At 32.9% G+C, this 26,225-nt stretch overlaps 1 protein-coding gene across 1 annotated transcript in view; it reads left to right on the forward strand.

The window, feature by feature from the left end:
• The first annotated feature begins 7,802 nt into the window (after positions 1-7,802).
• The window catches only part of LOC143232604 (RNA-binding protein 28), a 40,183-nt gene continuing 21,760 nt past the window's right edge, over positions 7,803-26,225 (forward strand). Inside the window, exons 1-5 of the mRNA XM_076468224.1 lie at positions 7,803-7,976; positions 8,509-8,557; positions 13,218-13,315; positions 20,696-20,787; positions 21,097-21,172. Coding sequence (XP_076324339.1) covers positions 7,832-7,976; positions 8,509-8,557; positions 13,218-13,315; positions 20,696-20,787; positions 21,097-21,172 — 460 coding nt within the window. The 5' untranslated portion in view covers positions 7,803-7,831. The remainder of the gene's footprint in view (positions 7,977-8,508; positions 8,558-13,217; positions 13,316-20,695; positions 20,788-21,096; positions 21,173-26,225) is intronic.

Consider the following 26,225-nt stretch of genomic DNA (forward strand, 5'->3'; position numbering starts at 1 on the left):
ATGCTCGCCCTTTCATTGTTCATTGGTAAAAGAGTTGACGGTGGATGGTGATGATTAGCTAGCTACCTTTCCTCTAGTCGTATACTGCTAAATTAGTGAGGCTAGCGCAGATAGCCCTCGCGCAGCTATACGCGAAATTCAAAACAAACAAATAAATATTCCTAGATAAATCAATATATTTACCGTTCAGAAAGTTTTTAAATATTTTAAATGTAGTAATAGAAATGCCATTTACATCAACAAAGCTGATAAATTAATACAATTTCACTGGTTTTTCTTTCAGTCTTTGGAGCTATACGAGATAACAGTTATCTGGCAGTTTATGAACATTTTGGTCACACACAGAAGGCACAATAATTGTTTTAAATTCCAATTGATTTCAATTATTTTCCTCTGAGGTACTTTCTTTCAGCAAAAAATTATGATAAACCTAAGTATAAGTTAACGAGTTTATAAAAGGAAAAAAAGAAAGCGTAAGAGATTTTTCCTGTACAAATATATCCCGTGACCTTCACAAACAGACTCTCGTTCGCCATTATTTCACGTGTCGCGTGATTAAGCAGACGATTTCAGGTTAACACCAATGGTATTTGCCAATTGTAGAATTATTATACATAGCAGAAATATGAAAATACAAATGGGATCGCGTTATACCGTTTTTTCTTTCCTTTTGAACTTACATCCTTTTAGATTATATCTTTACAGTGTATATATTACTTGGTTGTCATTTTTTCTGTCGCACATTTGTGAGACTGACCTCTTTATTCCTCGTTGTCGTTTTATCTGCAGTCATGTGAAAAAGTTAGAACACCCTATGAAAGCCTATGTATTTTTGTAACATTTTTGGATATATAGATATTTAATCTCAATGTTATCAACACTGAGAGATTAAAGTAATATAGCTAAACAATTAAAACTGAAGAAAAGACTTTTCAAGATCTTCTGTAAATGTCATGCTACAAAAATGCATATTCTAACTGAGGAAAAAGTTAGTACATCCCCACATTTATTTCCACTTAAAATGGCTCAACTCACACACAGGTGTATCACACCAGGTGCACGTGATTAGAAGATTGTTACTCAGTCTGTTGAAAGAGGCTTGCCCTATTTAAACCTCAGACATTTAGTTTGTTGTGCTCCTGACTGTTGAAGTGAGAGTGAGCACCATGGTGAGAGCAAAAGAGCTGTCTGAGGCCTTAAGAAAGAAAATTGTAGCAGCTTATGAGTCTGGTAAGGGATTTAAAAAGATCCTAAAAGATTTTTAAATCAGCCATTTCACTGTCCGAAAAATAGTCAACAAGTGGAGGGCTTTCAGAACAACTGCCAACATGCCCAGATCTGGTCGTCCAAGCAAGTTCACCCCGAGAGCAAACCGCAAGATGCTAAAAGAGGTCTCCAAACACCCTAACATGTCATCACGGGATCTAGAGCAGGCTCTGGCTACTGTTGATGTTAAAGTCCATTCCTCTACCATCAGAGAGAGACTGCACAAGTTTAACGTGCATGGGAAGTGTGCAAGGGGGAAACCTTTGCTCTCTAAGAGAAATATCAAGGCCAGACTGAAGTTTGCCAGAGAGATTGTAGACAAAGACCAGGACTTCTGGAATAATGTTCTTTGGACAGATGAGTCCAAAATTGAATTGTTTGGACACCAGAACAGAGGACATGTTTGGCGTAAACCAAATACAGCATTACAGGAAAAGAACCTCATACCAACTGTGAAGCAGAGAGATGGAAGTGACATGGTTTGGGGTGCTTTGCTGCAGCAGGCCCTGGACAGCTCACAATCATAGAATCCACCATGAATTCTACTGTGTATCAGAGGGTGCTTGAGGATCATGTTAGACCATCTGTAAGAAAATTAAAGCTGAAGCGGAACTGGACGCTGCAACATGACAATGACCCAAAACATACCAGTAAATCTACCAAGAACTGACCTGAAAACTAAGAAATGGAGAGTCCTGGAATGGCCGAGTCTAAGCCCAGATCTTAATTCCATTGAGATGCTGTGAGGTGACTTGAAACGGGCAAAAAATGCAAGAAACCCCTCAAGCATCTCACAGCTGAAAGAATTCTGCATTGAGGAGTGGGGCAAATATTCTTTAGACCGATGTCAGAGACTGGTAGATGGCTACAAGAAGCATCTCACTGCAGTTATTTCAGCCAAAGGGGGTAACACTAGCTATTAGGGGGTAGGGTGTCCTAACTTTTTCCTCAGTTAGAATATGCATTTTTGTAGAATTACATTTACAGAAGTTTTTGAAAAGTCTTTTTTCAGTATTAATTGTTTAGTTATATTCCTATAATCTCTCAGTATTGTTGAAATTGAGATTAAATATCTATGTATCCAAAAATGTTACAAAAATACACAAGGTTTTATAGGGGGTCCTAACTTTATCACATGACTGTACATGTCAAATGCTCCAATCGGTTTATTTGTTTTAATTTCGAGAGTTATATGTACTTAAAGTCCATGATTTTGTGACCAGTAGTTTGCTTGTTTGTTTTAAACTAATCGCAAAATACACAACGGGTTATCCGTGGTCTGCTCACCACGGGTATCGAAAAGCAGTTTTTAGCGGTGTGAGTCCGAAGACATACCGTTGTGTCGCTAAGGGGCGACCAGGTGGCTAGGGCGCTCGTCTCGTAATCTGAGGATAACGGGTTCCAATCCCCTTTACAACCAACATGCTATCCCTTTCAACCTTAAGGACGGTATAATATTACGATTAACCACACTATTCCTTAGTAAAAGAGCAGCCCAAGAATTGACGGTGGGTTGTGACAACTAGCTACCTTCCCTCTAGTCTCATACTGCTAAATCAGAGATGGCTAACGCAGATAGCCCTCGTATATCTTTTTGCGAAATTCAAACAAAACAAACAATAATTCTGAAGTGGTAACCTAGATTAAAGATAACTAGTCAACTCACAAGAACCTTATAATTTTGGCCGGAATGTCACGCATACAATACAGAAATTCCATTGGACACATTTGCATCTGTCCTGTTATACATATATTCATAAGGAACTTTGTGTTTGTTGATGAAGATTCCCTCGACAGAAACATATCTTTACGAGGGCTTATCTCTGTAGAAAATGTTCGGATTATCAGACCTTACGTCTATACAAAGCCCTAAAGCTAACTTTAGAAAATCGGGAGAAGATGTGTCATACTAGGTACACATGTTTAAAAACATAAAGTCTGATGTAAAATAGAAAAGGTTAGAGTTCAAATTATTCAAAATCACAGAATAAGTGTATTCATGTCTTATAAAACAATGGTTAATGGGAGAATAACACTTGCTAGGCTATAAATAAACTGATATACAATAATCCTTAAGGATGTTAAAGATCCCATGTTCCACATACTGGTTTATGAGATTGAAGATTTTAATTTAATTAATAATTTATATATTCGATAAATAACTTTACTAAAACGATGTTGTATTACAAAAGTGCGTGTTTTCTTATAGCAAAGGTTATCTACTGAGCCCACTGAGGGGAATCGAACCGCTGATTTTAGCATTGCAAATCTCTAGACTTACCGCTGTACTAGCGGGGAATATATATATAATTACCAAAGTAATCCATTTTGAAAATAAAATTATTATAAAAAAAATCAAAACTTAATGTTGTAAAATAGTTTTATTGGATAGGTTTTTAAAGATTATTCGTTAAAGAGACAAAAAAAAGGTCCAATCCATTTACTAATAAAGAAAGTGTTTTACTTCTTTGACTTCTAGTCCTCCAACTTTTATATTGGTCATAGATCATAATTGACGCTAATACAGCAGTTTCACTTAGCTGCTAATTTCTTGCATAGGTAGAGCACTTCCTATTTCGTTTTTTTAATACAAGTTCAATATTCAGAAACTGATTAACTCTATAATAGTAACAAACAAACGGACTTATAAATTCACTAATTCGATAATCACGAATTCTTTACTCCAACTTACTCATGTTTTATACTACTCAAGTCGTTTCTAAATTTTTCAAGAAGATTCTAGCCATTTAGTTTGGCGCTCATCACAAGTATCTAAGTTGAAAAAAAAAAAAGAAACGTTAGCTTTAGTCTTAAAATGATTTTGAAATTAATGGTATATGGTACAGTTGCTCAAGAAAGGTCGCACCAAAGATTTTTAGGTGTGTTACAATTGTCCTACGATCTCGAGCAGTTTGTAACTCACGTCGTATTTTTCTACAAAATGTTTTCAGGTTAGACTTCATTATACTTTTTGCAGACTTTAAGTAAATATATAATAGCTTACAATTTCTTTTATTTTTAAAATTTCAATCAGATATACATTACGTGAAAAGTAAAATGTTAAAAAGCAATGCTAAATGCAAATTCGAAATAAATAATGTTTTATTTTATGTCATTAGTTATATTATCAATGAACCTTTATTAACAACTGAACATCGAAACGTCGTTCCTGCATTGTGTCTACCAAATCATAATTGGTTAAATCGTGGATGATATTTGTCGAGAGATATTAGTAACAAATGTAAAAAATAGAAACATTAAACTTGGAATTTGAACTTATGTTTGCATATAGTGCAAACTACTTATTTTGACTATTAAAATACACAGATGACGTCATGCTTTCTGTTCTGATATTAAGAACTTTATTAATAACGACATCAAACTTTGGGTGTGGGATTATGTTCATAAGTTCTACATATTTGTATTCATATGATCTAGATATATAATAGCCTGATGAACTACCAGTATCGCAAACACAGCAGTAAGTGTGCAGGCTTATAATACTAAAAGTCCATTATGTAGATTTGCGCTTAGTAACATACAAGCAAAACAAATGTGTGAGTTATGACGTATTTTCTAAAGGTTCAAAAATGGGAGAAGCAATAAGCATAGTTCCAGCAAAAACATTATATATATATATTTGTTTGTTTGAAGTTAAACACAAAGTTACACAGTGGGTTATCTGTGCTCTACCAGCCACGCGTATCGAAACCGAATTTCTAGCAGAATAAGTCTGCAGACATACCATTGTACCACTGGAGGGCGAAAGGCATGATAATTTGAATAAACATATAGCTCTTATGTTTTGATTTTAACTCATCAATTAGTATATTATATATTCTGAAAGGATAAAAAAAGGAAACATGAATGACATTCGTACATAAATATTCGCTAAAAATATTCGAAAACATCTCAGAAAGATAAATTTGTCAAAGTAAAAAAAACGTGTCTACTGTTTTAGCTTTTCATTACACATTTGAACTATAATAATACAAGATTTTCAGTTTATCTATTGAATTGTCTTATTTACAAATATAAAAATAAATATTATGATATACTTGGACAACAGTAAATTATTTCTTTTTAAGGATATTTTCATTGTAAATTTTAGAAAGGTTTGTTAATTATAAAAAATGACTGCTTATGAGTCGTTTTTATTACTATTACTGGCAAACATTTGACGGAGAAAAGAAAGGAAAACGCACCGTGGACTCTGAAACGTTGTCAAAATCAAAACTTTCCACCCTTTCCACCACCGGAAATTGAATTCCAGGTGGTAATTTTTTTTTTAATTCAAATTTAACAAATTTAGTACTCTGTTAAAATTAGCCTTCCATGCACTTAGTTAATTACGTGTTTATAACGTATCTTCGAAACTGAGAAAGTAAAAGAAAGAAAATTATTTCTAAATTATATAAAATAGTCGTTCAAAAAATGTTTTATTATATTCTTTGTATTTGTACATCCACAAACTGAAATATCGCTTCAGAATCAGTACTAAACAATATCGCCAAATTCAAATTAATTTACAATTTTAAATATAGTGTAATTATACAACTGAAAAAGTAAAAAAATAAAAGTCCCTGCCTGGTACAGCGCTAAGTCTACGGAATTATAACACCAAAATCAGGTAACCCGATGTAACATTGCTATAAGAAAACACATACAAATACAAAAATATTCGCTTTTTAAACAACACATAAAATAAAGAAAAAAGTCAGAGTGAACTTGTTTTTAAACATATATATCGCTTCCATAAACTGTTTGAAGGAGCTTTCAGAGTTACGTAAATCGCCTCGCGGAGGGCGCTGAGTATTATTTATCATATTTATTTATGGTATTTTTCAATGAGAAATGCATAAAAGCGATATTTTCCCATAACGTTAATGCTAGTAAGATGATATATACTCTGTTATATTAGATGCTAATGAATTTTTTACTGAAATATTATGTCTATATCTACATTATACTTAAGGGTCCGTTAGTAAATATAAAATGTGACGTATATATTTGTAAAAAAGTTTAGCATTGCGTAACTAAATGGTACTTACATGTAAAAATGTAATTGTACGAAATTCAATTTCCAACTGCACATTGAACTTTAGAACTACATAAAATTGTCTGAGCTCCACGTTAAAATATTTTCTTACACTGAATTCAAAACACTTTTTTGAGTGATGGAATAGTTCTATAGTAACGGAATAACTATAGCTGTAGTTTGTTACATCATATGAAAATATAATTTACTATTAAACAATAATTCTAACGTAATAATTTAATTTTCTTACCCTCGTTTCGTTTTATTTGATGCAAAGCACAAAGCCATTCTTGTGCCCAGTAGAAGTACCAAAACATGATTTTCAGCAATGTAAAGCGTTACACTTACAGCTGAGAAGATTTTTCGCTATTGTAAATTTAGTTGCCTTTATGAATAAGATTTTTGTTAAGGTTAAATAATTGAAAATATTTTTAGTTACGTATAGGAAGACACGTGTACTTATTAATGCTTTAAATCTCTTCTATCTACTGTATGTCAGAACGATTGGTATGGGTATTAACACTTTTACCGATAAGGAGAGAACAACGTTTTGACCTTCCTAGGTCATCTTCTTGATAGCTTGTTTGATTTAAGTGCTAAGATACACACTGGGATATCTGCATTGTGGCTATAGTAGATATCGAACATTGAATATCAGGTAAGCTCGAAAGCTCATCGCCGAATTATTAAGGATTAGTAAGTGATACGAAATTTTGTTTATATGATTGCAACATTTTAATTTTTATACATTTTTTCAATACTAATACGTATTTATGAATTATTAGTAATGCATAAAATGACAAAAGAAATGAGACAAATATCTCATAGATAAAATATATTTAATATCCGAATTTCACTATTTAGACATGTATATTGGACTTAAATCTTTTATAGACTGTAGCTGCATGAAGTTAAGGAGTGGGTGACGTGTCACTCTAAGGTAGAGACCAGAAGTTATCCATGTTATCGCTCCATTTTTTTGTTATATTTATTCAGTTGCTTGAAAGATACATGTAATAATTATATAAATCTTGCAAGAGATATTGAAGAAATTTCGTATTAAACATTCTAATGTGCATTTTGTTATCAAATTATGTTAATAAGTAATTATAAACATTAAATTTAAACAAATTATATAGCATAAAATGAGTAAATTAAGGAAACTCTCTTCAACAACTGTGCACTAAAAATACATTTTATTAACTGATGAAGCACCCCAGTGGCTCGGCGGGTATGCTGAGTTTGATCCCTGCACTGGTACACTACAAATAGTCATTATGTAATATTATGCTTAACAACAAACAAACAAATAATTAAAGGTGTTTCGACTTATCAAAATTGCTTTATATTTTCTTATGGTACTGGATTGTTATAATTTAAAGCATGTAAAATTGACTCAAGTGTAAAATAGTTAATTTTAAAGATAAATCACTCACTTTTTTGGGTAGAAACGAAGTTAATTAAATATTAAATTATATTTAACGTTTACTTTATTTACCAGGTGGCAGCAAATTCGATATACTAAGCATGGCGGCTTTCACGAAAGAAATGTGTACTTTACGTGTTACAAATTTACCACAAGATGCAACAAAGCAGCAGGTGGAAAACATTTTTAGTGACATTGGTCCAGTAAAGAAATGCATTGTTGTTAAAAAAAGGGGAGAAAATGAAGGTGTGTTTTTATTATTAATTAAATTTACTATGTCAGTTGTATACTACTATTAGTGCTAATAATTAAAACTTGAGTTAATTGCTGCATGTCATTGGAAAATTGTATACAGGCTCAGTAAATAATAATATGAAAATTTATAGTATGACTGTATAAGCACACCATATCATTTACTATAATTTGAACTATAAAATAAAAGTTCACTTAAATGTGTGATATATTTGAATTTATTTGATTGTAATTAAGTACTAATTATAATCCAATGCTGTGAATGTACAATCCATGCACTCACATTCTGAGTCATCAAACTGTTTAAAATAAAAATAAATGTAATTATGACCTAGAGTGTGTTCTGATACTACAATAACAGGTTCACAATGTTTAATAAACCAGTTATACTTGTAAAATCTAATATATCTTTTTATGTTCACAAATATTTTATCTAAAACTCGAAAGTTGTATCTGATAATGCTTATATTAATGTAAACTATGTTTATTATAAAATCCAGCATAAAGTAACCATATTTTATTTCAGATGCTGAAGATGTGTGCACAGGGGTTGCTTATGTTGTATTTGCTGTTAGGTAAGCAAACAAGTCAGTGATATTTTAACTGTTATATGGTTTTTCATAAATTTCTTTACACTATTGGTTGTTTAATTCAAAGTTCCAGCTAACTACAAAAATATATTTGACAAATTTTCTCATAAATAAGATTACAAATAGTTGCTTGAATTTTTGGCAGTTATTATGCATGTAATTAAGTGGATTATATCAATTATATCATGTTTCCATCTCGAAACTTCATACTGACAAATATTTCTTCAACTTTTATTAAAACTCCACTAAAATAATTTCTTACCATCCTTCTCTCAATCAAAAATAAAAATATCAATGTATGTGAATCGTCCTAGTAACGTTTCTCAAACTCTCCTGAATAAATCAATAGGTTTTATGAGAAGACATTTTTAAGTGATCCAAACTAGTGATTTCTGTAGAGAGATAACCACTCTGTTTACCTTATAATCATTATATCTATAAATACACCATAGTTCTATTAGATTTACTACTAACAACAAAACACTGTTAAATGACTTGAGTGACTTATCCACCAGCATGTCAGGATCTTCCTTTTCAATCTCATGATGTTGAGTTGGTTCTCAGTTGTATTAAGTATTGGAAAAACAATGCACAGAGTTACTACTTTGTTTTTTTCATTTTTAATCCTAGCTCATTTGTTTTTGTAGGATTCTGTTGTAAAGATGCTAAGTTCATAAAAGCTAATTTTTTTGTGTTGTGGCACAAATTGTAGTTAAATTATAAAGTTTGTTTTCAAATGAGAGGTTGCTTAATTGGGCTATAAACAGTGCACCTATGATTTTAAATAAACATTTGTAATAGTTAACGTATCTGATGAATTGGATAATAATTTTATTCTGACACTAATTTTGGAATCTAAAATAGCCACACACATTTCATCAACTTTCCAAGTATATTCTAAACTGAAATATACAAAATATTCTAAATGTATTAATATTTTATATTTGATAAGAAATAATTAAATTATCCCATATAGCTTGAAAATGTATCTGAAAGCAATGAGATTTTAAATTTCTTTGCTGAAAAGACCTCCATTGTCAACCTTGAAGGAATGTCTCATTATAAGATAGTCATTCATGTTTATAAAGAGAAATTGCTATGAACTATATTTAGACACACTCCCCAATGTAGTATTTGTCTTTGGAAATGTAAATTTATGGGTATTTTTCCTGCTCTGTGATAGTGTCTTTCATTACTAAATTACTTGAGAATTTTGTTTGATAAGTTTTTATACAAAAGTAAGAGTTATAGGTAAAGCTAGGAGATTTAACTAATTAATTTATTAAGTGATGTCTTGAAATAACAGACTGATTGAAATTAGTGTTTCTATTGTTACTATTTGCATATACTCTGACAGTGCTAAATAGAAATTGTGATTAAATCTATTTATAATGTAGATATTGCTATTATGTCAGTTTTTTGTAAAGAACAATTCACATAGTGGGTATATGAGATGTTGCTTCAAGAGTTGAATATGTTAGGTTTGACTCTTGTTGCCACCAAATTTGCTTGTTCTATCTTTGTTTATTGCAAAGCTACATGGGCTATTTGTCAGTAGCACTAACTTTAAACTGTTGTAAATGCATTGGCTGATCCCACACACCCACAACTCTCTAGCTATTTAAATATTAAATAAAGTGTAAAAAGTACCATTTTTTATGCTGTGTTATTTTCTACTTTATAATTGTATGAATGTGTTCTTTGATAATTGTACAAGCAAATGTAGATATGGGGAAGGGCCTAGACCTCCATCTATTTTTTATATAACTTCATTATTTAATGTTGTGTAAGCATATGCAAATTTAAGGGAGAGGTGAAAACTCTCCCCACCATCCACATTTGTCAGAAATTACTAACTGTTACTTAATGTTGTGTAAGAACAGGTCTAGAGGGTCCAAACTATTTTTATAATAAAGTAATTTAAAAAAATATATGGTATGAAAAACAAATTGTATGCCAGTGTTTTTATTTTATCTGTCTATAATTTTTTGTTGTTGTTTGGATTATACAATAATCACGAGAAAGATATCCAAAGTAAGTGAAAATAGAAGGCAGGAATCAGTTTAGGTGTATAATATATACATTTTTCTAATTATAATTAACACTATTTAAATGAAATGTTTCTCTCTAAATAGTTTTCACATCACTCATATTACAAGAAACAAAGATATAAGCTTTAGTATTGTTGGATTACAATCCAAATGAGTTTATCATGATTTTGCATGCTAATTGATTTCATTACTAAATATCAATTAATGTTTCTCTTACTTGGTTCCTTATATCAAATAATCACCTCTCTCCCACCTACTATGGGTTTCATCAACAGTTGTCCACTGTAGACCATCTGAATCAATTTGAAACTTCAATCAAAGAAGCTTTCCCCAAGAGCGAACATCCTGTTTCTGTATTTTTTAATCTTGAAGAGGCTTGTGACTCATTTTGTGGGAACTCCACTCTTATGGGTTGTATGACCATTTACCCATTTGTATTTGGAATTTTTAACTGAACAGGCAATTCCAAGTCCATATGGATCCAAAGCTTTACCTTCCAACTCTTTTTCACAGGAACTTGGAGACCCTCAGGGTTGTGTCTTGAACATCATGCTTCAGTATCAAGGCAAATGTTATCACTATATAACTTCCTCCTACTGTTGAAACAGGCTCTATGTTGATGACTTCCATATCTCATGTCGGTTGTTAAATGTGAGGTTTATTGAGCAGTGGCTACAGACTGTTCTCAATTGCTTGTTGAAGTGGATCACATCAAACAGTTCTACATTATCTTTACTCAAAACTATTTCCATGCACTTTTGCCACCAGTGAGGAATACGCCCAGATCCCAAGCTCCATCTCAATGATTTTTTTCCCGTGGTCTCTGAGGCAAAGTTCTTGGTGCTTATCTTTGACTGTGAGCTTACTTTCGTTCCTCACATTAAGCAGGTACATGTCAAGTGTACAAGGGCACTGAAGATTTTCCGTGTCCTCTCTTTTGCCTCTTGGGGACTGGATCAATGCTCTGTGTTCAAGATATATTGTGCTTTTTTTTTATTGAAACTGAACTATGGTTCTTCCAGGATCTTAGCCTTGAAGGTACTAGACCCCATTCACCATCTGGGGCTTTGGCTCTTCACAGCAGCTTTCCACATCTCTCTGGTTCAGAGCTAGTGCACTGAGTCCCAGGAACCTTTTCTTCACCTCCACTATTTACAACTTTCTTTGCAGTATGTTTCTAAATTTCAATCCTTACCACAGTATCTCACTTGGGATTATGCCATCTTTCCTCAATGAGCTATGCTCTTTAAGAATAAATGACCTGCCATTCTTCCTTTTGCCCTTTGTATCCAGGAGCAGTTGACAGAATTGGGTCTGCCCTTGAATGACATTGCTATCTCTACTGATTAGCCCATTTCACCATGGCTTATTACTTTCCCTTCCAGTGACCTTTCTTTTAAATTACATGGAGAAGGCAAATAGTCCCAGTTAGAAATACCATTTTCTACTTACCAAACATATTTCAAAACTTTTTACTATTTCCATTTAACCAAGTGGTTCAAAATCAGGTGTATGTAGGCTCTGCATTTGCTTGTTGTGCCTTGGTAATTGCTTACAGAATCCCTCTGTGTTTACTGGCACCATTTGAGACATATCTTTCCTACAGGTTTACCTCAAATGTTGAGGTTAAATTTTCTTATATTTACCATGGTGTATACAAATACAGTTGGTATATAATAATAAATTTATTTTTTCTACCATTTATATTGTCATTATTGATATTTTCTTATTTTGTCTATTATAATGAATAATCTTATTTAAAAATTTTATATATTGTTACTCGTATGTTAGATTATGTTTTTATGTTCTGTCGGAGCAATCAATTTGCACTCTGATGGTTGTGAGTTCAAATTTCTGTCATCAATCATGCTTGTTAAATATGGTTGCTGACTGAGTCAGCCACTTGGGTGTAAAAATTCTTGCAAAAATTAGCATTTTACCCCGAACTAGTTGTGATTAAGGTCACAAAAGAAAAAATATATATAAGTATATGAATAAGAGTGTTTTGTAATTCCTGAACTTTCTTACACAGTTTGCACAAATAAAATTATTATGGATTCCCTTATTTAATGCTGGGTTATTAATATTCTGTTGGGAAATTGTAATAAGATAAACTTTAAGAGATTTCTGACTCATAAAATGATATGTAAATACTGTAAAATTGTTCATGTACAGTTATGTATTTACTTTCTCTGTAGAGCTTGAAATAAAACTCTAAAGCTTATGATTTCATTATTGCTGTTATTTGTTTGTTATACTCCATGCTATTTCTTATGATCTCTTTATTTTTCATGTTTAATGCATACACTTGTATACTTCATGTGATTGTAGTCTCAATTCATAATTTTATGAGCATGTAATTACTGTAAATGATTTTTTTTCCCCACATAACATGTATTTTCAGTGGGTGCTAATATTTTGTAACAAATGACAAATAACTAGTGTTAGCAAAAGTCGAATTTTATGGATGAATCACCATATTAAAAAAAAATTAAAAAATCAAATTTTGCATTTTTATAGTTGCAATATTGAAATTTAATTTTTGTTTTGGGTTTATGTAATTCTCAAATACTGAAAAACAGAATTTTTTTCAGGGAAGATGCTGTATCAGCAACAGAACGATCTTTCAAAATTGGTGAACAGAATCTTCAAGTCAGTCTAGCACAACCTAAGAAGAACTCAAGTATCAAAAGTAAACTTTTGTTATTTCTTGACTGTGAAAAATGTGCTTCTTTTTATTACTTTCTGTGTGTGTATATATCTACACATAATGTGTTCACTGATCATCCATATTTTTCTCATTAAAACTGGTGAAACACGTTTGTTAAACGAAGGGGGAGGCAAGTGTGAAGGAATAATTGACAATTGGCAACCAAATGAGACAACAATATTTTTTCATTAAATTGATACAAAGTTAGGTAATTTTGATTATATAATTTCTTCATTTAGAACCACAAATTTTATATATAGCACATCTGCCCCTGGAACATCAAGGAATTTAATTTTATATACAAAGCCTGTGAAAAGATGACGAAGTTCTGCAACTGAGGACATGGATGGCAAAAAGTTAATTATCGTTAGTGCCAAAAACTGGTACTGGTACTGGTGGCACATTATTAAACATATATTTTGTATAAACATATGCCACTGTCATTAATTATAAACTGCTGACTAGAAGAAGGACAGTTGAATGGCAGAACCAACTGGCATCTCTATGACTACTTAAGTGTGTTAAATAAAGTATAAATCTAGTGTGTTATTTTACAATCTGTTATTCTTATAATTTAGAATTGTATTCTTGAATGTTGTACAAGAAGCTGCAGATTTAGGGGATGAGTCCAGACATTCCCCATTCATATTTGTTCCAGAAATAATAACTGCAAACAAAACAGCCTACTTGTCAGTTGTTTTTAGAACAACTTTAGTTTTATTATGAAACTATCATCCCTTGAGAATATATCCATTTCTTTATTTTCAACCCCTCGGTGTGGATTCCTATACATGGTGAGGGGACCTCCCAGGGATGGTTCTGTTCTTTCAATTTGCCTCCTCTGGGATCTAAACATCCACCCATGTGTTTGCTGTGTGTGGCAACCTGTGCAGGGGAGGAGAGGATCCTAGTGGTTAAGGGGTCCAACCCTAACACACCACTTTGGCCTTGGGGTGGCCCCCCTTGGGTCAATCGGCTAGTCCACCTGGGCTAGAGTCAACCAAGTACCAGTGTTGAATATTCTCAACAGGTGTTGTGGACATTGTATCTGATATTGGTATTTGGTATAGTGCTCATGAAACCCTGGTATTGCTTCAGTGTCCTTGTTTGACATTGTAGTGCATCCCCTCATAGGGATCCATAGTGGGTGGGGTCAGTGGGCACTGAAATTTCCTTTTTTTTATTATGGACCCTTCAAATAAAACTTGTAAATAAAATAGTAAAAAAAATAGTCCATAGATAAACAACCATGTCTTGAAGATTCTGAACAGCAATCTTCAACATCTGTAACACCTGTTGTACCTCATTTTCTTATCATACATTCTCTTTCGGACAAACCTTTAGAGCAAATGTCTCTCTTTTTCATTCAGAAGGGACTAGAGGGACTTGCTGGCTCTCAAAAGTCAGTAAAGAAGTTTTGCTCTAGTATCATATTGGTGGAAACATCCACATCTCAACACAGTGAACTCCTCTTGCATTGAAAAATGGGCCTGGGATACTTTCTGTAGATATCCCACACTCTCGAACTACATTGCTTTCCAGCAGGCCTGTGCACATGGCTCAGTGAGTAAGACATCAAAGCTCGAAGGAATCTTGGATTAAGTTTACAACCAGCATATCTTCTACCAGTAGTTCCAAAGTCACATGAGACAAGATTCAAAAGGTCAGTGGGCAATATAATTTTGTCCCTTTCTCAATCTTGCTCTCTGATGGCCAGGAAGTAGCTGATACCCGGAGCATCACTGATACTCTAGGTGAAAGCTTTTGCCGGGTATCTAGCACTTCCGCTTCTTCCTCTGCCTTCTTAGCCATCAATACTCAAGCAAAGTGATCACCTCTTTCCTTTTGAGCTGATTGTCTCTATGACTATAATTGTCTCTTTACACTGGTGGAACTCAAACTGGCCTTTCATTGGTCTGGTAATACATTAGTTGGACCTGATGATGTACACTATGAAATGCTGCACCATCTATCTCCTGCTTCTCTTGCTATTCTTCTGATTCTTTTTAACTGGATTTGGTAGGAGAATGTTTTTCCTGATGCCTGGCACCAGGCTATTGTTCTACCATTCTCTAAGCCTGGGAAGGATCCCAAGATTCCTTCAAGCTACTGTCCAATTGCTTTGACGAGCTGTCTCTGTAAGACCTTAGAAAAGATGGTTAATTCTTGTCTTGTTTGATTCCTCAAATCAAACTTCCTCTCGCCCACCCAGTGTGAGTTCCAACGACAGTGCTCCACTGTGGACCACCTGATTTGACTTGAAACGTTAATCAGAGAAGTCTTTCTCAAATGACAACATCTTGTATCAATATTCTTTGACATTAAGAAGGCTTATGATACAATTTGGAGGTATGGTATTTTGCGGGACCTCCATGTATATGGGTTATGTGGCCGTTTGCCTATTTTTATTAAAAAACTTTTAATAGACAAGAGATTCCAAGTTTGTGTGGGTTCAACACTTTCCTGTTCTTTTCTACAGAACTTGGAGTTCTCAGGGCTGTGTTTTGAGTGTTACACTTTTCAGTGTAAAGATTAATACCATCACTGAACAACTTCCTCTCACTGTTGCAAACACGCTCCACGTGGATGATTTCACATCTCATGTTAGTCGTCGAACATGAGGTATATTGAGTAGCAGCTACAGACTGCTCTCAAATGTTTACTGATGTTGACCACAACAAACGGCTTTAATTTCTCTCTCTCTAAAACAATTTGCATGCACTTTTGCTGCCAATGGGGTATTCACTCTGATCCTTAACTCCGTATTGGTGAAGTAGTGCTGACTTTGTCCCTGAGACAAAGTTCTTGGGGTTTTTTTGACCACAAGCTGACCTTTATACCACACATCAAGCAGCTACGGGTCAAATGTACAAGAGCACTGAACATCCTCTGTGTTCTCTCTTCCACCACTTGGGGAGCAGATCAATGTTCTATGCTAAAGATATATCGTGCTTTTATTCAATCAAAACTCGACTATCACTCAGTGGTCTATGGCTCTGCCAGAACCTCGTCACTGGGGCTTTCTGCACTTTCCCAGTTCAGAGCTTATACATAGAGTCTCATGAATCTTCTTTGCACTTCCACTGTTTGCAACTATCTTTACTATATGCTTCAAAACTTCATTCCTTACCAAAGCATCCCACCTGGGGTTCTGTTTTCCTTCCTCGGAGGGCCATACTTTTTCAGAACAGACAATCTATCATTGCTCCTTTTGGCATTCATATACAGGCACAGTTGGGTGAATTGGGTCTGTCCTTGGATAACATTTCTGTATCCACTGGTCAGCCCATCCCACCATGGGTTCTGAGAAAAGCAGACACTCCTGATTGGAAATACTGTCTATTATTTGCTGAACATCTTCCAAACCATCCTTCCATTCCTATTTATACAGATGGTTCGAAATCAGGTGACCATGTGGGCTCTGCCATGGTTTGTTGTGGTTCAGTGGTTGTGCACAGAATCCCATCTACAGCTTCTGTTTTCCCTGCTGAACTGTATGCCATTTCTCTTGCCCTGGATCACATGGAAGCTAAGCAGTACTCAAACTGCACTCATTATACTGACTTTCTTCGTTCTCTACTGGCCCTGGAATTGCTTCACGTTAGTTCACACCCTGTTCTCACCAATATTCAAAACCGACTGACCCATTTCAATTTAACATCTACTTCTATCTAGTTTTTCTGGATACCGGGCCATGTTGGTATTTGTGGGAACAAACTCGCCAACACTGCAGCTAAATCCATCTGCTCTAACACTATAACCACTGTGCCTGTTCCATACATGGACTATGGTCCTGTATTCAAGGCTTGGCTCCATGCCAGCTGGCAGTCAACTCGGAGTGAGCAACAAGAAAACAAGCTTTTCCAAATGAAACCCTATATTGGACTTTGGCCGTCTTGCTTTTGTAAGGAGTAAAAAGAGAAAATTGTTTTAACTAAACTACGCATTGGTCACAGTTTTCTAACTCATTGTTTTCTTTTATCTGGAACTAATGCATCAGTGTGTAGTCTGTGTAACACTCAGGTCACAGTATGCCACATTTTACTTTCTTTCCATCGTTATGACTCTCAACAACAGCATCATTTTGAACATGTTATGTCCCAAGATTTGTCCATAATGTTAGATAGTATTATTAGTGATGGTGACATTCTCCACCTTGGAAATGTTTTTTAGTTTTTTAAAGGCCATTAATTTTTACTACTATTTAAGTTTTTTAATTTATACATTAGACCTTTTTTTAATATGATTACCTTTTAAGAATCAAAGTACCTCTAGTTTGATTTGAAATTAGATAATGGCCATAATGTCAAATAAATCGAAACCAGGACTGAAAAGCCCAACTTCAGGTGACTGACGATGATTTTTGTACTTACCTGTTAGTCTTCATGGCAAATTATGATAATTACAGTTATGCTACAGAAAGTCCTTTGAACTTGTATTACTGTAGTTTTTCTCTTAATGTTATAGACTAGGTGTAAACATTGGTTTTATGCTATTTATGTTTGTTTTTTAACTTTGCTTTGTTTTACCTTAATTTCCTTTTATAAAGTTTCCTAAATTTAATTTTAACTTTTTACCAGATGTTTGGTGTAGATAGCACAAGCTGCTTTGTGCCACAAAACACTAAATCAACCAACCATTTATTTTCAAGCATTTCCCTTAGGTTTTGTACAGGCCATTTTTATTTCTGGGATATTTCTCTTTTGTTTCTTTTACTTCGTGGTTTGGTTTGCTTTGTTATACGTGAAACATGTTTTGTAGATTTTTTATCTGTTTTTTCCATGATATATTTCTTCATGAATGGATTAAAAATTTGTCAAGATTTTTCCATCAAATATGTATAATATATTTATGTAATTATGTTGTAAGATTTGTTTTTAAATTAGCCATTTAGTATCAATGTTAATCTAATTTGTTCCCCTTTTTTTTTTTTCTAAATAACCCATTTGGATGTGAAAATCCTCTCAAGACTTTTGAATTGTGAGGTGCCTTCTGTAATTCAACATCATAATAGTAATAATGAAAATTACTGTTGTTAAATAACCATTTGGTGTCTGTTGTAAATATGCTTACACTATTACATTAACCCTTTTACAATGGGTAAGGTCAAAGGCCATGCTATTGCATTTGTTGAATTGCATTCAAAAGTTCATTGAACTACAATTTTATGAATTATGTTAATAAGTATGGAATCAAATTGTAGATTATAACTCAAACTTTAATATTATGTATGAGTTAATTTCTTCAAAAAATGCATCTAAACATAAATTTTAGTAAGGCACATGGTATGTTGAATGCAGCACTATTTAAAATTAAATGTTTGTGATGTAAAAAATACTAATTCTATGATTTTGTAAAATTAGGGACTCAAATTACTAATTTCCAAGCTAGAATATGAAATAAGAACCACATGTTTTTTTTTATTTGCTAAGATGTGCCTTATGTACTGAATGAAACACGATGGCCCTGTTCAGCTTTCTCCATTTTTTGAAATGGTCTCTTATATATACTTATTTCAATATATGACATGTGATTAACCAATCAGCAGCTTAGAATGTCCTCAGTGGGGTTTTCCTCACCATTTTAATCTTTGAAAAGTCTTTTTTTATTCTTTCAATCCAGGATTTTTATGAGATATGTTGTGTCTTTAGTCTGATCAAAGTTTCATATTTTATAAAATCTTAATTAGTAAACTTTATAAATATATAGTGGAATTCTGTGGTATCAGCATATTATCTATGATTTTTGGTTATTTAACTCTATGCATAAAACCTAAAAAAAAAAGTTTAATATCCTCCACATGCGAAATTTTAAGAGGCTTGGCAACCTGTGTCCAGCAACGACCAAGTACAAAGGTTGTAGTGAGAAAGGGCAATTATTTGTTTTACTTTTTGATTTATTATTCTATATTTTAAGAAAAATAAGTTTAATAATTTATTTCTAAATAATAATAAGCTATAGACATATGTAATGTATAATAATTGAAATGTGACTATATATATACATTACAAAATAATAGTCCACTGAAACATGGCCAAGACAGAGAAGACCAATGGTCAGTTTTATATTACTGAATAGGTGACCTGAGTGACGCATGTGCATTGTGTCAATGCAAGTTATGTAATGTTAGCTAGGCATGACTGGAAGGTTAGTGCAATAAAAAATAATAAATATATGTTCAAATATAGTTAGTAGACTTAAGCTACTTAGACCAAATATTTGTATTTTTATGTTATAATAGTAGTCATTCTAGGATGAAGAAAGTATAATTTATATTTACTTCCTAATTTTTTTATGATGGTTATGAGGGTGGTTAAGAGACAATCCCCACATAGTTAGAATATAGAAAATAACATTAAAAGAAAAGTATTACAGAAGACAAACATATGAAATGTATTTAGGAAGTTTTAGAGATTATGCAAATAATATTTGAAATTTTTGTGACAAAGAATAGTTTTTATTCTTTTTTTTTAACTGTACAGTTTTTAACTGTACAGACTCTATTTTCACAAACAAATCTTTAGTAAAAATATTTATTAAAAAAATTTGAATTTTTGAGTAAAAAAATTGTAATCTTTATTAAAAGTCTACAAAATTTTGTGAAGTTACACAAGCTGTATCAAAAGTTATAATACAAATACTTAATGTGTTCTAGTGTGTAAATAAACTTGTGTGTATTATACCAAGCCCATTGTGAAAGGGTTAAAAGTATAAGAATATAGTACTTTTTACATTATAAAGTATATTAACTTTTTTTATAGCAAAGTTGGTAGACATTTGAACCTATTATTTATGTTACAATCAATTCATTTTATTATATGTTTTTATTACAATTTTTATTAAGTAGGTTTTTGTAATTAATAAAATGTTTAGTTAATGATTGGAAATGTTTTTTAACCTGTTAACTGCCACATATTTCAGCTGCTACGGCAGCTCCTATGCTGGTTTTTTTCAGCAAAATTGAGTAATTTTTTTAAAATAAAGGAAATAAGCAACAAATACTATTTTTTCTCTAAGACAAACTTATAGTAGTACACAAAATGAAGAAATGTGTACAAAACATGAAACAATAACTGGTCCGTGTCACTGGGTTACCAATCGGCTTGGACGAGTTATCTCTTCTACGGCACTTAACAGGTTAAATGACTGTATAATTTATACAAAACTATATGTTGAATTATGAATTATTTCAAGAAACTGACATTTTTATTATGCTTATTTCTTAATTTTATTTATAAAAAAGTAAAAAACATTTGTCCATATACATATGCTGCATGTTTATTTACAAAACGTTTGCTATGTTTGACAGACTTGTGCCACATTTACGCTCATGTTTAACACTGACTTTGATTGTTATTTCAGAACAGTATGTTACAAAAGAAATCAGACAACAGTTGAAGGAAAAAATCAAATCCAAAAAGGGAAGATTGATTATCAGAAACTTATCTTTTAAGGTAAGTTTAAAAATATGGACTCTTGTTTATTGTTGTTGTTATTGATTCTCCATGTAGCAGTTTCTAATGTTTAAAATTTAGTTTTTATATGTCTCAGGAAATAACAGATGAATTCAAATTTTGATTCATTTTGTATGGTTATAGTAAAAGACTGCATTTATTCATTCAAGTAAAGTTTAGTTAAATGGTATTTGTACTTTTTCTATGTATTGATAACAAGGTGATCATACCACATTTTAGAATCTTTTATGTGTGTAATTTTTTTGTTTATTTCTTATAAATCTATTGCTATGTTTTTGATATTTTTAGGCCACTGATGAAAAGATCAAAAAAACTTTCTCTAAATTTGGAAATATCACAGAAATAACCATCCCTAAGAAAGAAGGTAAAGTTTAGCTTTATCTTAAATAACTGTTAAAATTTAGAAATTTGCATGTTAATTCCCATTCAAGGAAATAGAATATTTCTTCTCTCCACTTTTTACAGTATGCAAATATATGTGCACACAATTATCACAAATCTCTTGTGTGTTTGTTATCACATAGCTGAAAAATATTTTCCAATATAATACTTACTCCCTCTCAAAAGATTAGGTATTCTTTAAGCATGCCATGAGTTACGTGCTCCCCCTTATAGGAATTAGTATGTTCTAACGTGTTTATCTTGTAAATCATGCATTATCTGTTAACCAATTGTAACATCGCATGCTTACATGATGCATACGACTCCCTCTATATTCCTCTCATTTGACACTGTTTGTCTTCAGACAAGTTTGTTTGTTTTTTTACTTCTTTATGCATGACTTTATTTTCTTCAAAAAGTGTCATTTTTAATTTTGTTTTATTTGTTCAATCATATTCTTTGCACCTGAGGCCTGTGTAGCCCCTGAAGTGGTAAAGGTAACTTCAAAGGTCATTATGTAGAAAAGTTTCACAAACCTCAAGTGCAGGTGACCTGATGATGATTTTATCTGCTGTCATGCATTGGGAGGTCGAATGTTACAAGGTCCATCCTCTCTCTCTCTCTCTCAGGACTTTTCCATGGCTCCTACTGAAATTGCTAATCCTTTGCTGGCTAACAAGGACATCGTTCATTTTTTTTACAGCTCTAGAGTTTGTCAGTCAGTCCTATTTCAAACTTTTCAATTTTCCTAGGCCTGTTCCAAAACATGCCATCATCTGGCAATATAGCTATTTTGTGACCTCCAAGGTTTCCACTCTTTGCCCATCTGAGCATGTAAAATGCTTGCTCCAGTCTTTAATACCCTACTCAAATGCCTTAGACACACTCTAATTTGCAAAATTCTCCACCAATTTCAATGCACCCTTTATATAAAGTAGGTACTGTATATCATTCAGATTATGTAAACATATTTCCTCAACAAAGCATTCAACATGAAATTCTATCATTAGGATTGTTGTGATTGTTCACTGTTTACATTGTGATTTACAATAACACTGGCATTTCTGCAGTTATATTTTCATTTATATTTATAAATTACTTAAACAAAGAATTTGCCAACAGGTATGAATTCCTAAGTTAATGTTTCTACTACAGACATCAACCAGACCTCTTCTATCTCTACTATCTGGTGTTCGTCAACAGCCAGGGGAGGAATCACTCTCAGTCAAAGTTTAACATGATATGATCTGTTTCCAGATGGAAACATATGTGTGGACTAATGGTGTCTCTCCAGGGGGTTCTGGGGCAGCCTTTGCAAATGACTTGGGAATTACTGGCATGGATTCAGACTGGCTTTTTCTGGCTCCTTCCTCTACCAGGTTAGCTTCAATAGACGATCATTTTGATCAGTCACCTCCAACCTTTTTTCTTCAGTTGGTTACTCAGGTTTTTGAAATTTTGGACTTTACTTCTTCCTTGCTAGCAGAAAAGATGACAGGTGACTATTTAGTTTTTTACTCTTTTTCCTAATATTGCTGTTCATTCTGTGAGACTTGCCACTCAGTTACACAAGGGGATAACTATGCCTTATCCTCAACATTTATCAGATGAGCATACTTTGGCTTATCATTACCAAGAGGAGCTCTGCTTAGATTCTCAACAGACTGACCTTTTGGACCTTTGAGGGTCTACATTGAAACCTGCTATAACCTTAAACAGATCACAGTTTTTTCAGGTTTGTCTTACTCTCATGACTATCCTGAGATATTTATCTTCAATCCAACTTTTGTCTGAAGCCTTTCAATATTCCCCTCAGCAACTTGAGGACAAGTTAGGGATTTTGTTGATGTCTATCTTAATTAAATTGTCTTCTTCAGTTCTTCCTTTGGTTTCCTGGCTCATTTGTTGTTGAAATTTGTTGGGTAGAGATGCTTTGTTTGAAAGTGTTCATTTACCATTCATTCCTCTGTCCTCGGGAAGTTATGTGTAGTTGCTTTTCTCCATCCCATGATATTTGTTGAATTTCCAGAAATGTTTGAATCCTGTATTTATACAGCTTGTTTACATTTTTATAATAGTGTTCATCTGTATTCTTGAGCTCTTCAGCTCAAGTGGACCTACAATGACAGCATCAATGATTATTCTGTAGATGGGGAGCAGTGGAACCACAATTACATCACTTCCTGGACCCCTAAAGTCCAGGAACATACCCACAATGAGTGAAGCTTCATTCCTATTGTATAAGAGTGTTGTTAGTCAAAAAGCAATAGAGAGGATTGATTCCATTCTTACAGGATTTTATTCCTAATTATTCATTGTGCCCCAGAATATAGGAGAATGACATCCAGTCATCAGTCTCTCCAGACTGAATGAATTTTTAGATCCTTCTTACTTTACAATGGAATCTCTTTTCAACCTATGATGGCACTTTGCACCAGGGATCTGGATAATCAAGTTTGATGGTAGCAATGCTTATCCCCATATTCCCATAGCAGAATCTCCTGGAGTTTTCTTACATTTATACTCTCAAGAGTCATGTGCTGCAATTGAGGGTTTTTACCCTTTGATTTTGCATCAGCACCTTATTCTTCTGCAGAGTTATTCAAGCTTTATCTCATCATCTGCATTCCTTGGGCCTGTGCACATATCATTATATGGATGACTGGCTACTTCTGGCTCTATCCCATCAGGTAACAGAATAACACTCTGTTCTCCTTTCAGAAGCCACAAAAGTGGGCTTTCTTATCAAACTAGAGAAATCTGTTTTGTCACCAACACAATATTTTGTCTATCTGTTTGTGTTTATCAATACCCACTTAAGCTGTGCTCAACCAATCATTGACTAGACAGGTTTACATCTGTTGCTTCAAGTCTGATTGTGATTCGTTCTACTCTTTGTCGAGTTCCATTGGTTGCACCATATGAGCCAACTTAAGCATGGTTTCTGCCTCTTTAATATCTGCAGGAATTTCCACATTGGCAGCCTCTGTTGAGACAACCTTGATCAGACATTCTCCACCCAGATGTCCAGAAATTCAGTTTTCATGTCTGGAAGTTATACTGTCCTTTGCCCAACATAAGTGTTTAACTTGTAAGGGTTTTCTGCACTGAGCTAAATTTCTCTATAAACCACCCACATTCATTTATTAATGGAAAAGGAATATTTATCATCAGTGGTGTATTTAAAGAACCTTAAACCCTCTTCATCCAAAAGTACCTACCATATTCCATTTCATGACTTGGATATTTGAGAAGATTCTTGCTTTGTCTGCTGTGGCTTTATATAGGGCATTCTTATCCACTATTTTTTTTGGTTTTCCAAATATCAAAGGGTTTTGAATCCCCAATTCTATCAGATCTACTAAAATCCTTTTGTACTCTTTAGCACAAATGATGTTTTCACTTACAAAATTGGAATTTTACAGTTGTTTTACATATATTGTGCTAGCCTTTTTTTGAGCTCTTAGCTTTGAGTTCTTTGTTTCACTTTAAGAGTAAATTGTATTTTTTGTTGTTGTTGGCTTATGGACATCATTGGTCAGAGTTGTTTGCAGTCCACATGTATAGGACTGTTTATCATTCCACATTTATTCTGCTTTACCCTGATAGGGATTTTCTCTCCAAGACTCTGCCATCTGTGAAAGGGGAAAGATCCTTCTCACAAATCTATTTTGCAACAATTTCTTACCTTTACAGCTGCATGAATCCTGATTGTTTGTTATGCCCTGTTAGGACCTTCATGTGGCCTGAAGTGGATGAAGTGATGGAGAATTTTTGGAATTGTTAGTTTCTCAGTAGTATTTAGTAGCTTTTGATGTTGCTATACCCTTAATCCTTTTGTGATGAGCTTGGCCTAAAATACACGACTTCATATACACATTTGCACTTGTTAAGCTTTTATACTATTACTTTTAATGCAGTATATGTATCTGTACAAAATGTAACAGATATTTAGTAAACATTACAAGGCTTTTGCACACAAAAATCTGATTTTTTAATGAAGTATTTTTTAACTAAAGATTTGTTTGTGAAAATATTTAATTTTTGTTACTAATCCAAGTATGAAGTGGTTTTCACTTTATGATTTAAAAACTATTTGTCGTCACAAAAATCTCAAGTATCACTTATGCAGTACTTAAAACCTTCTAAATACATTTCAAACATTTGTTTGCAGTAAGACTTTATATTTTATTTGTTATTTTCTCTACCCTAACTCTATACAGGATCTATCAATTTCACAGACCTCGTAACCACCATAAATAAATTAGAAAATAAATATAATTTATGCTTTTTTTCTTTCTAGAATAACAACACATTATAGCATTAACACACAAATATTTAGTCTTAGTACCTTAATTTGTGTAACAATGTACGTGTATATAGTTATTTTTATCATATTTACTTTTCATCAGTGCCTAGCTAACATTATAGAAGTTACCCAACATAAAGGTTTAATTTCTGAGGGTTCCCTGTGTATGATGTACTCAAGCTACTGTATCCAATAATACAAAACTGTCCTTTACAAAGTTACGTGTCTTATCTGTATTTTAGTGGACTACTAGTTTGTTGAATACAGTCCACATATCTGTTTTAATACATTGTATATGTATATACATCATTTGAAATAATTATAGAAAATAATTATTACTTCTATTTATGAACTCTGAAGTTTTTAATTACTGTAACCAGTTAAAGATTTGTGTTAAACTGTAATATAGTTGGAATGAAATTTCAGTGCCACAAAGGAGTTAACTGTCAGACACAAAAAATATAAGAATGTTACTCGTACTTTATATAATATTTATTATAACTTTTCTATTATTTTAGATTTTGACTTAAAAATTGTAATCTATTTTTTTATATTAAAATATAAAAATAAAAACTATCTTAGTAAATTAATAAAGGAATAAGATAATTTTATTAAATATTTAATGATGTAAGTGAAGGAACAATTTATAATCATCATGTTTATGTAAATACATTTTTTTTATATAACACATGTTTAGACATATACTTAACTATCTGCTATAGATCAA

This window comes from Tachypleus tridentatus, chromosome 11, assembly GCF_004210375.1.
Source record: "Tachypleus tridentatus isolate NWPU-2018 chromosome 11, ASM421037v1, whole genome shotgun sequence".
NCBI classification, from domain to species: domain Eukaryota; kingdom Metazoa; phylum Arthropoda; class Merostomata; order Xiphosura; family Limulidae; genus Tachypleus; species Tachypleus tridentatus.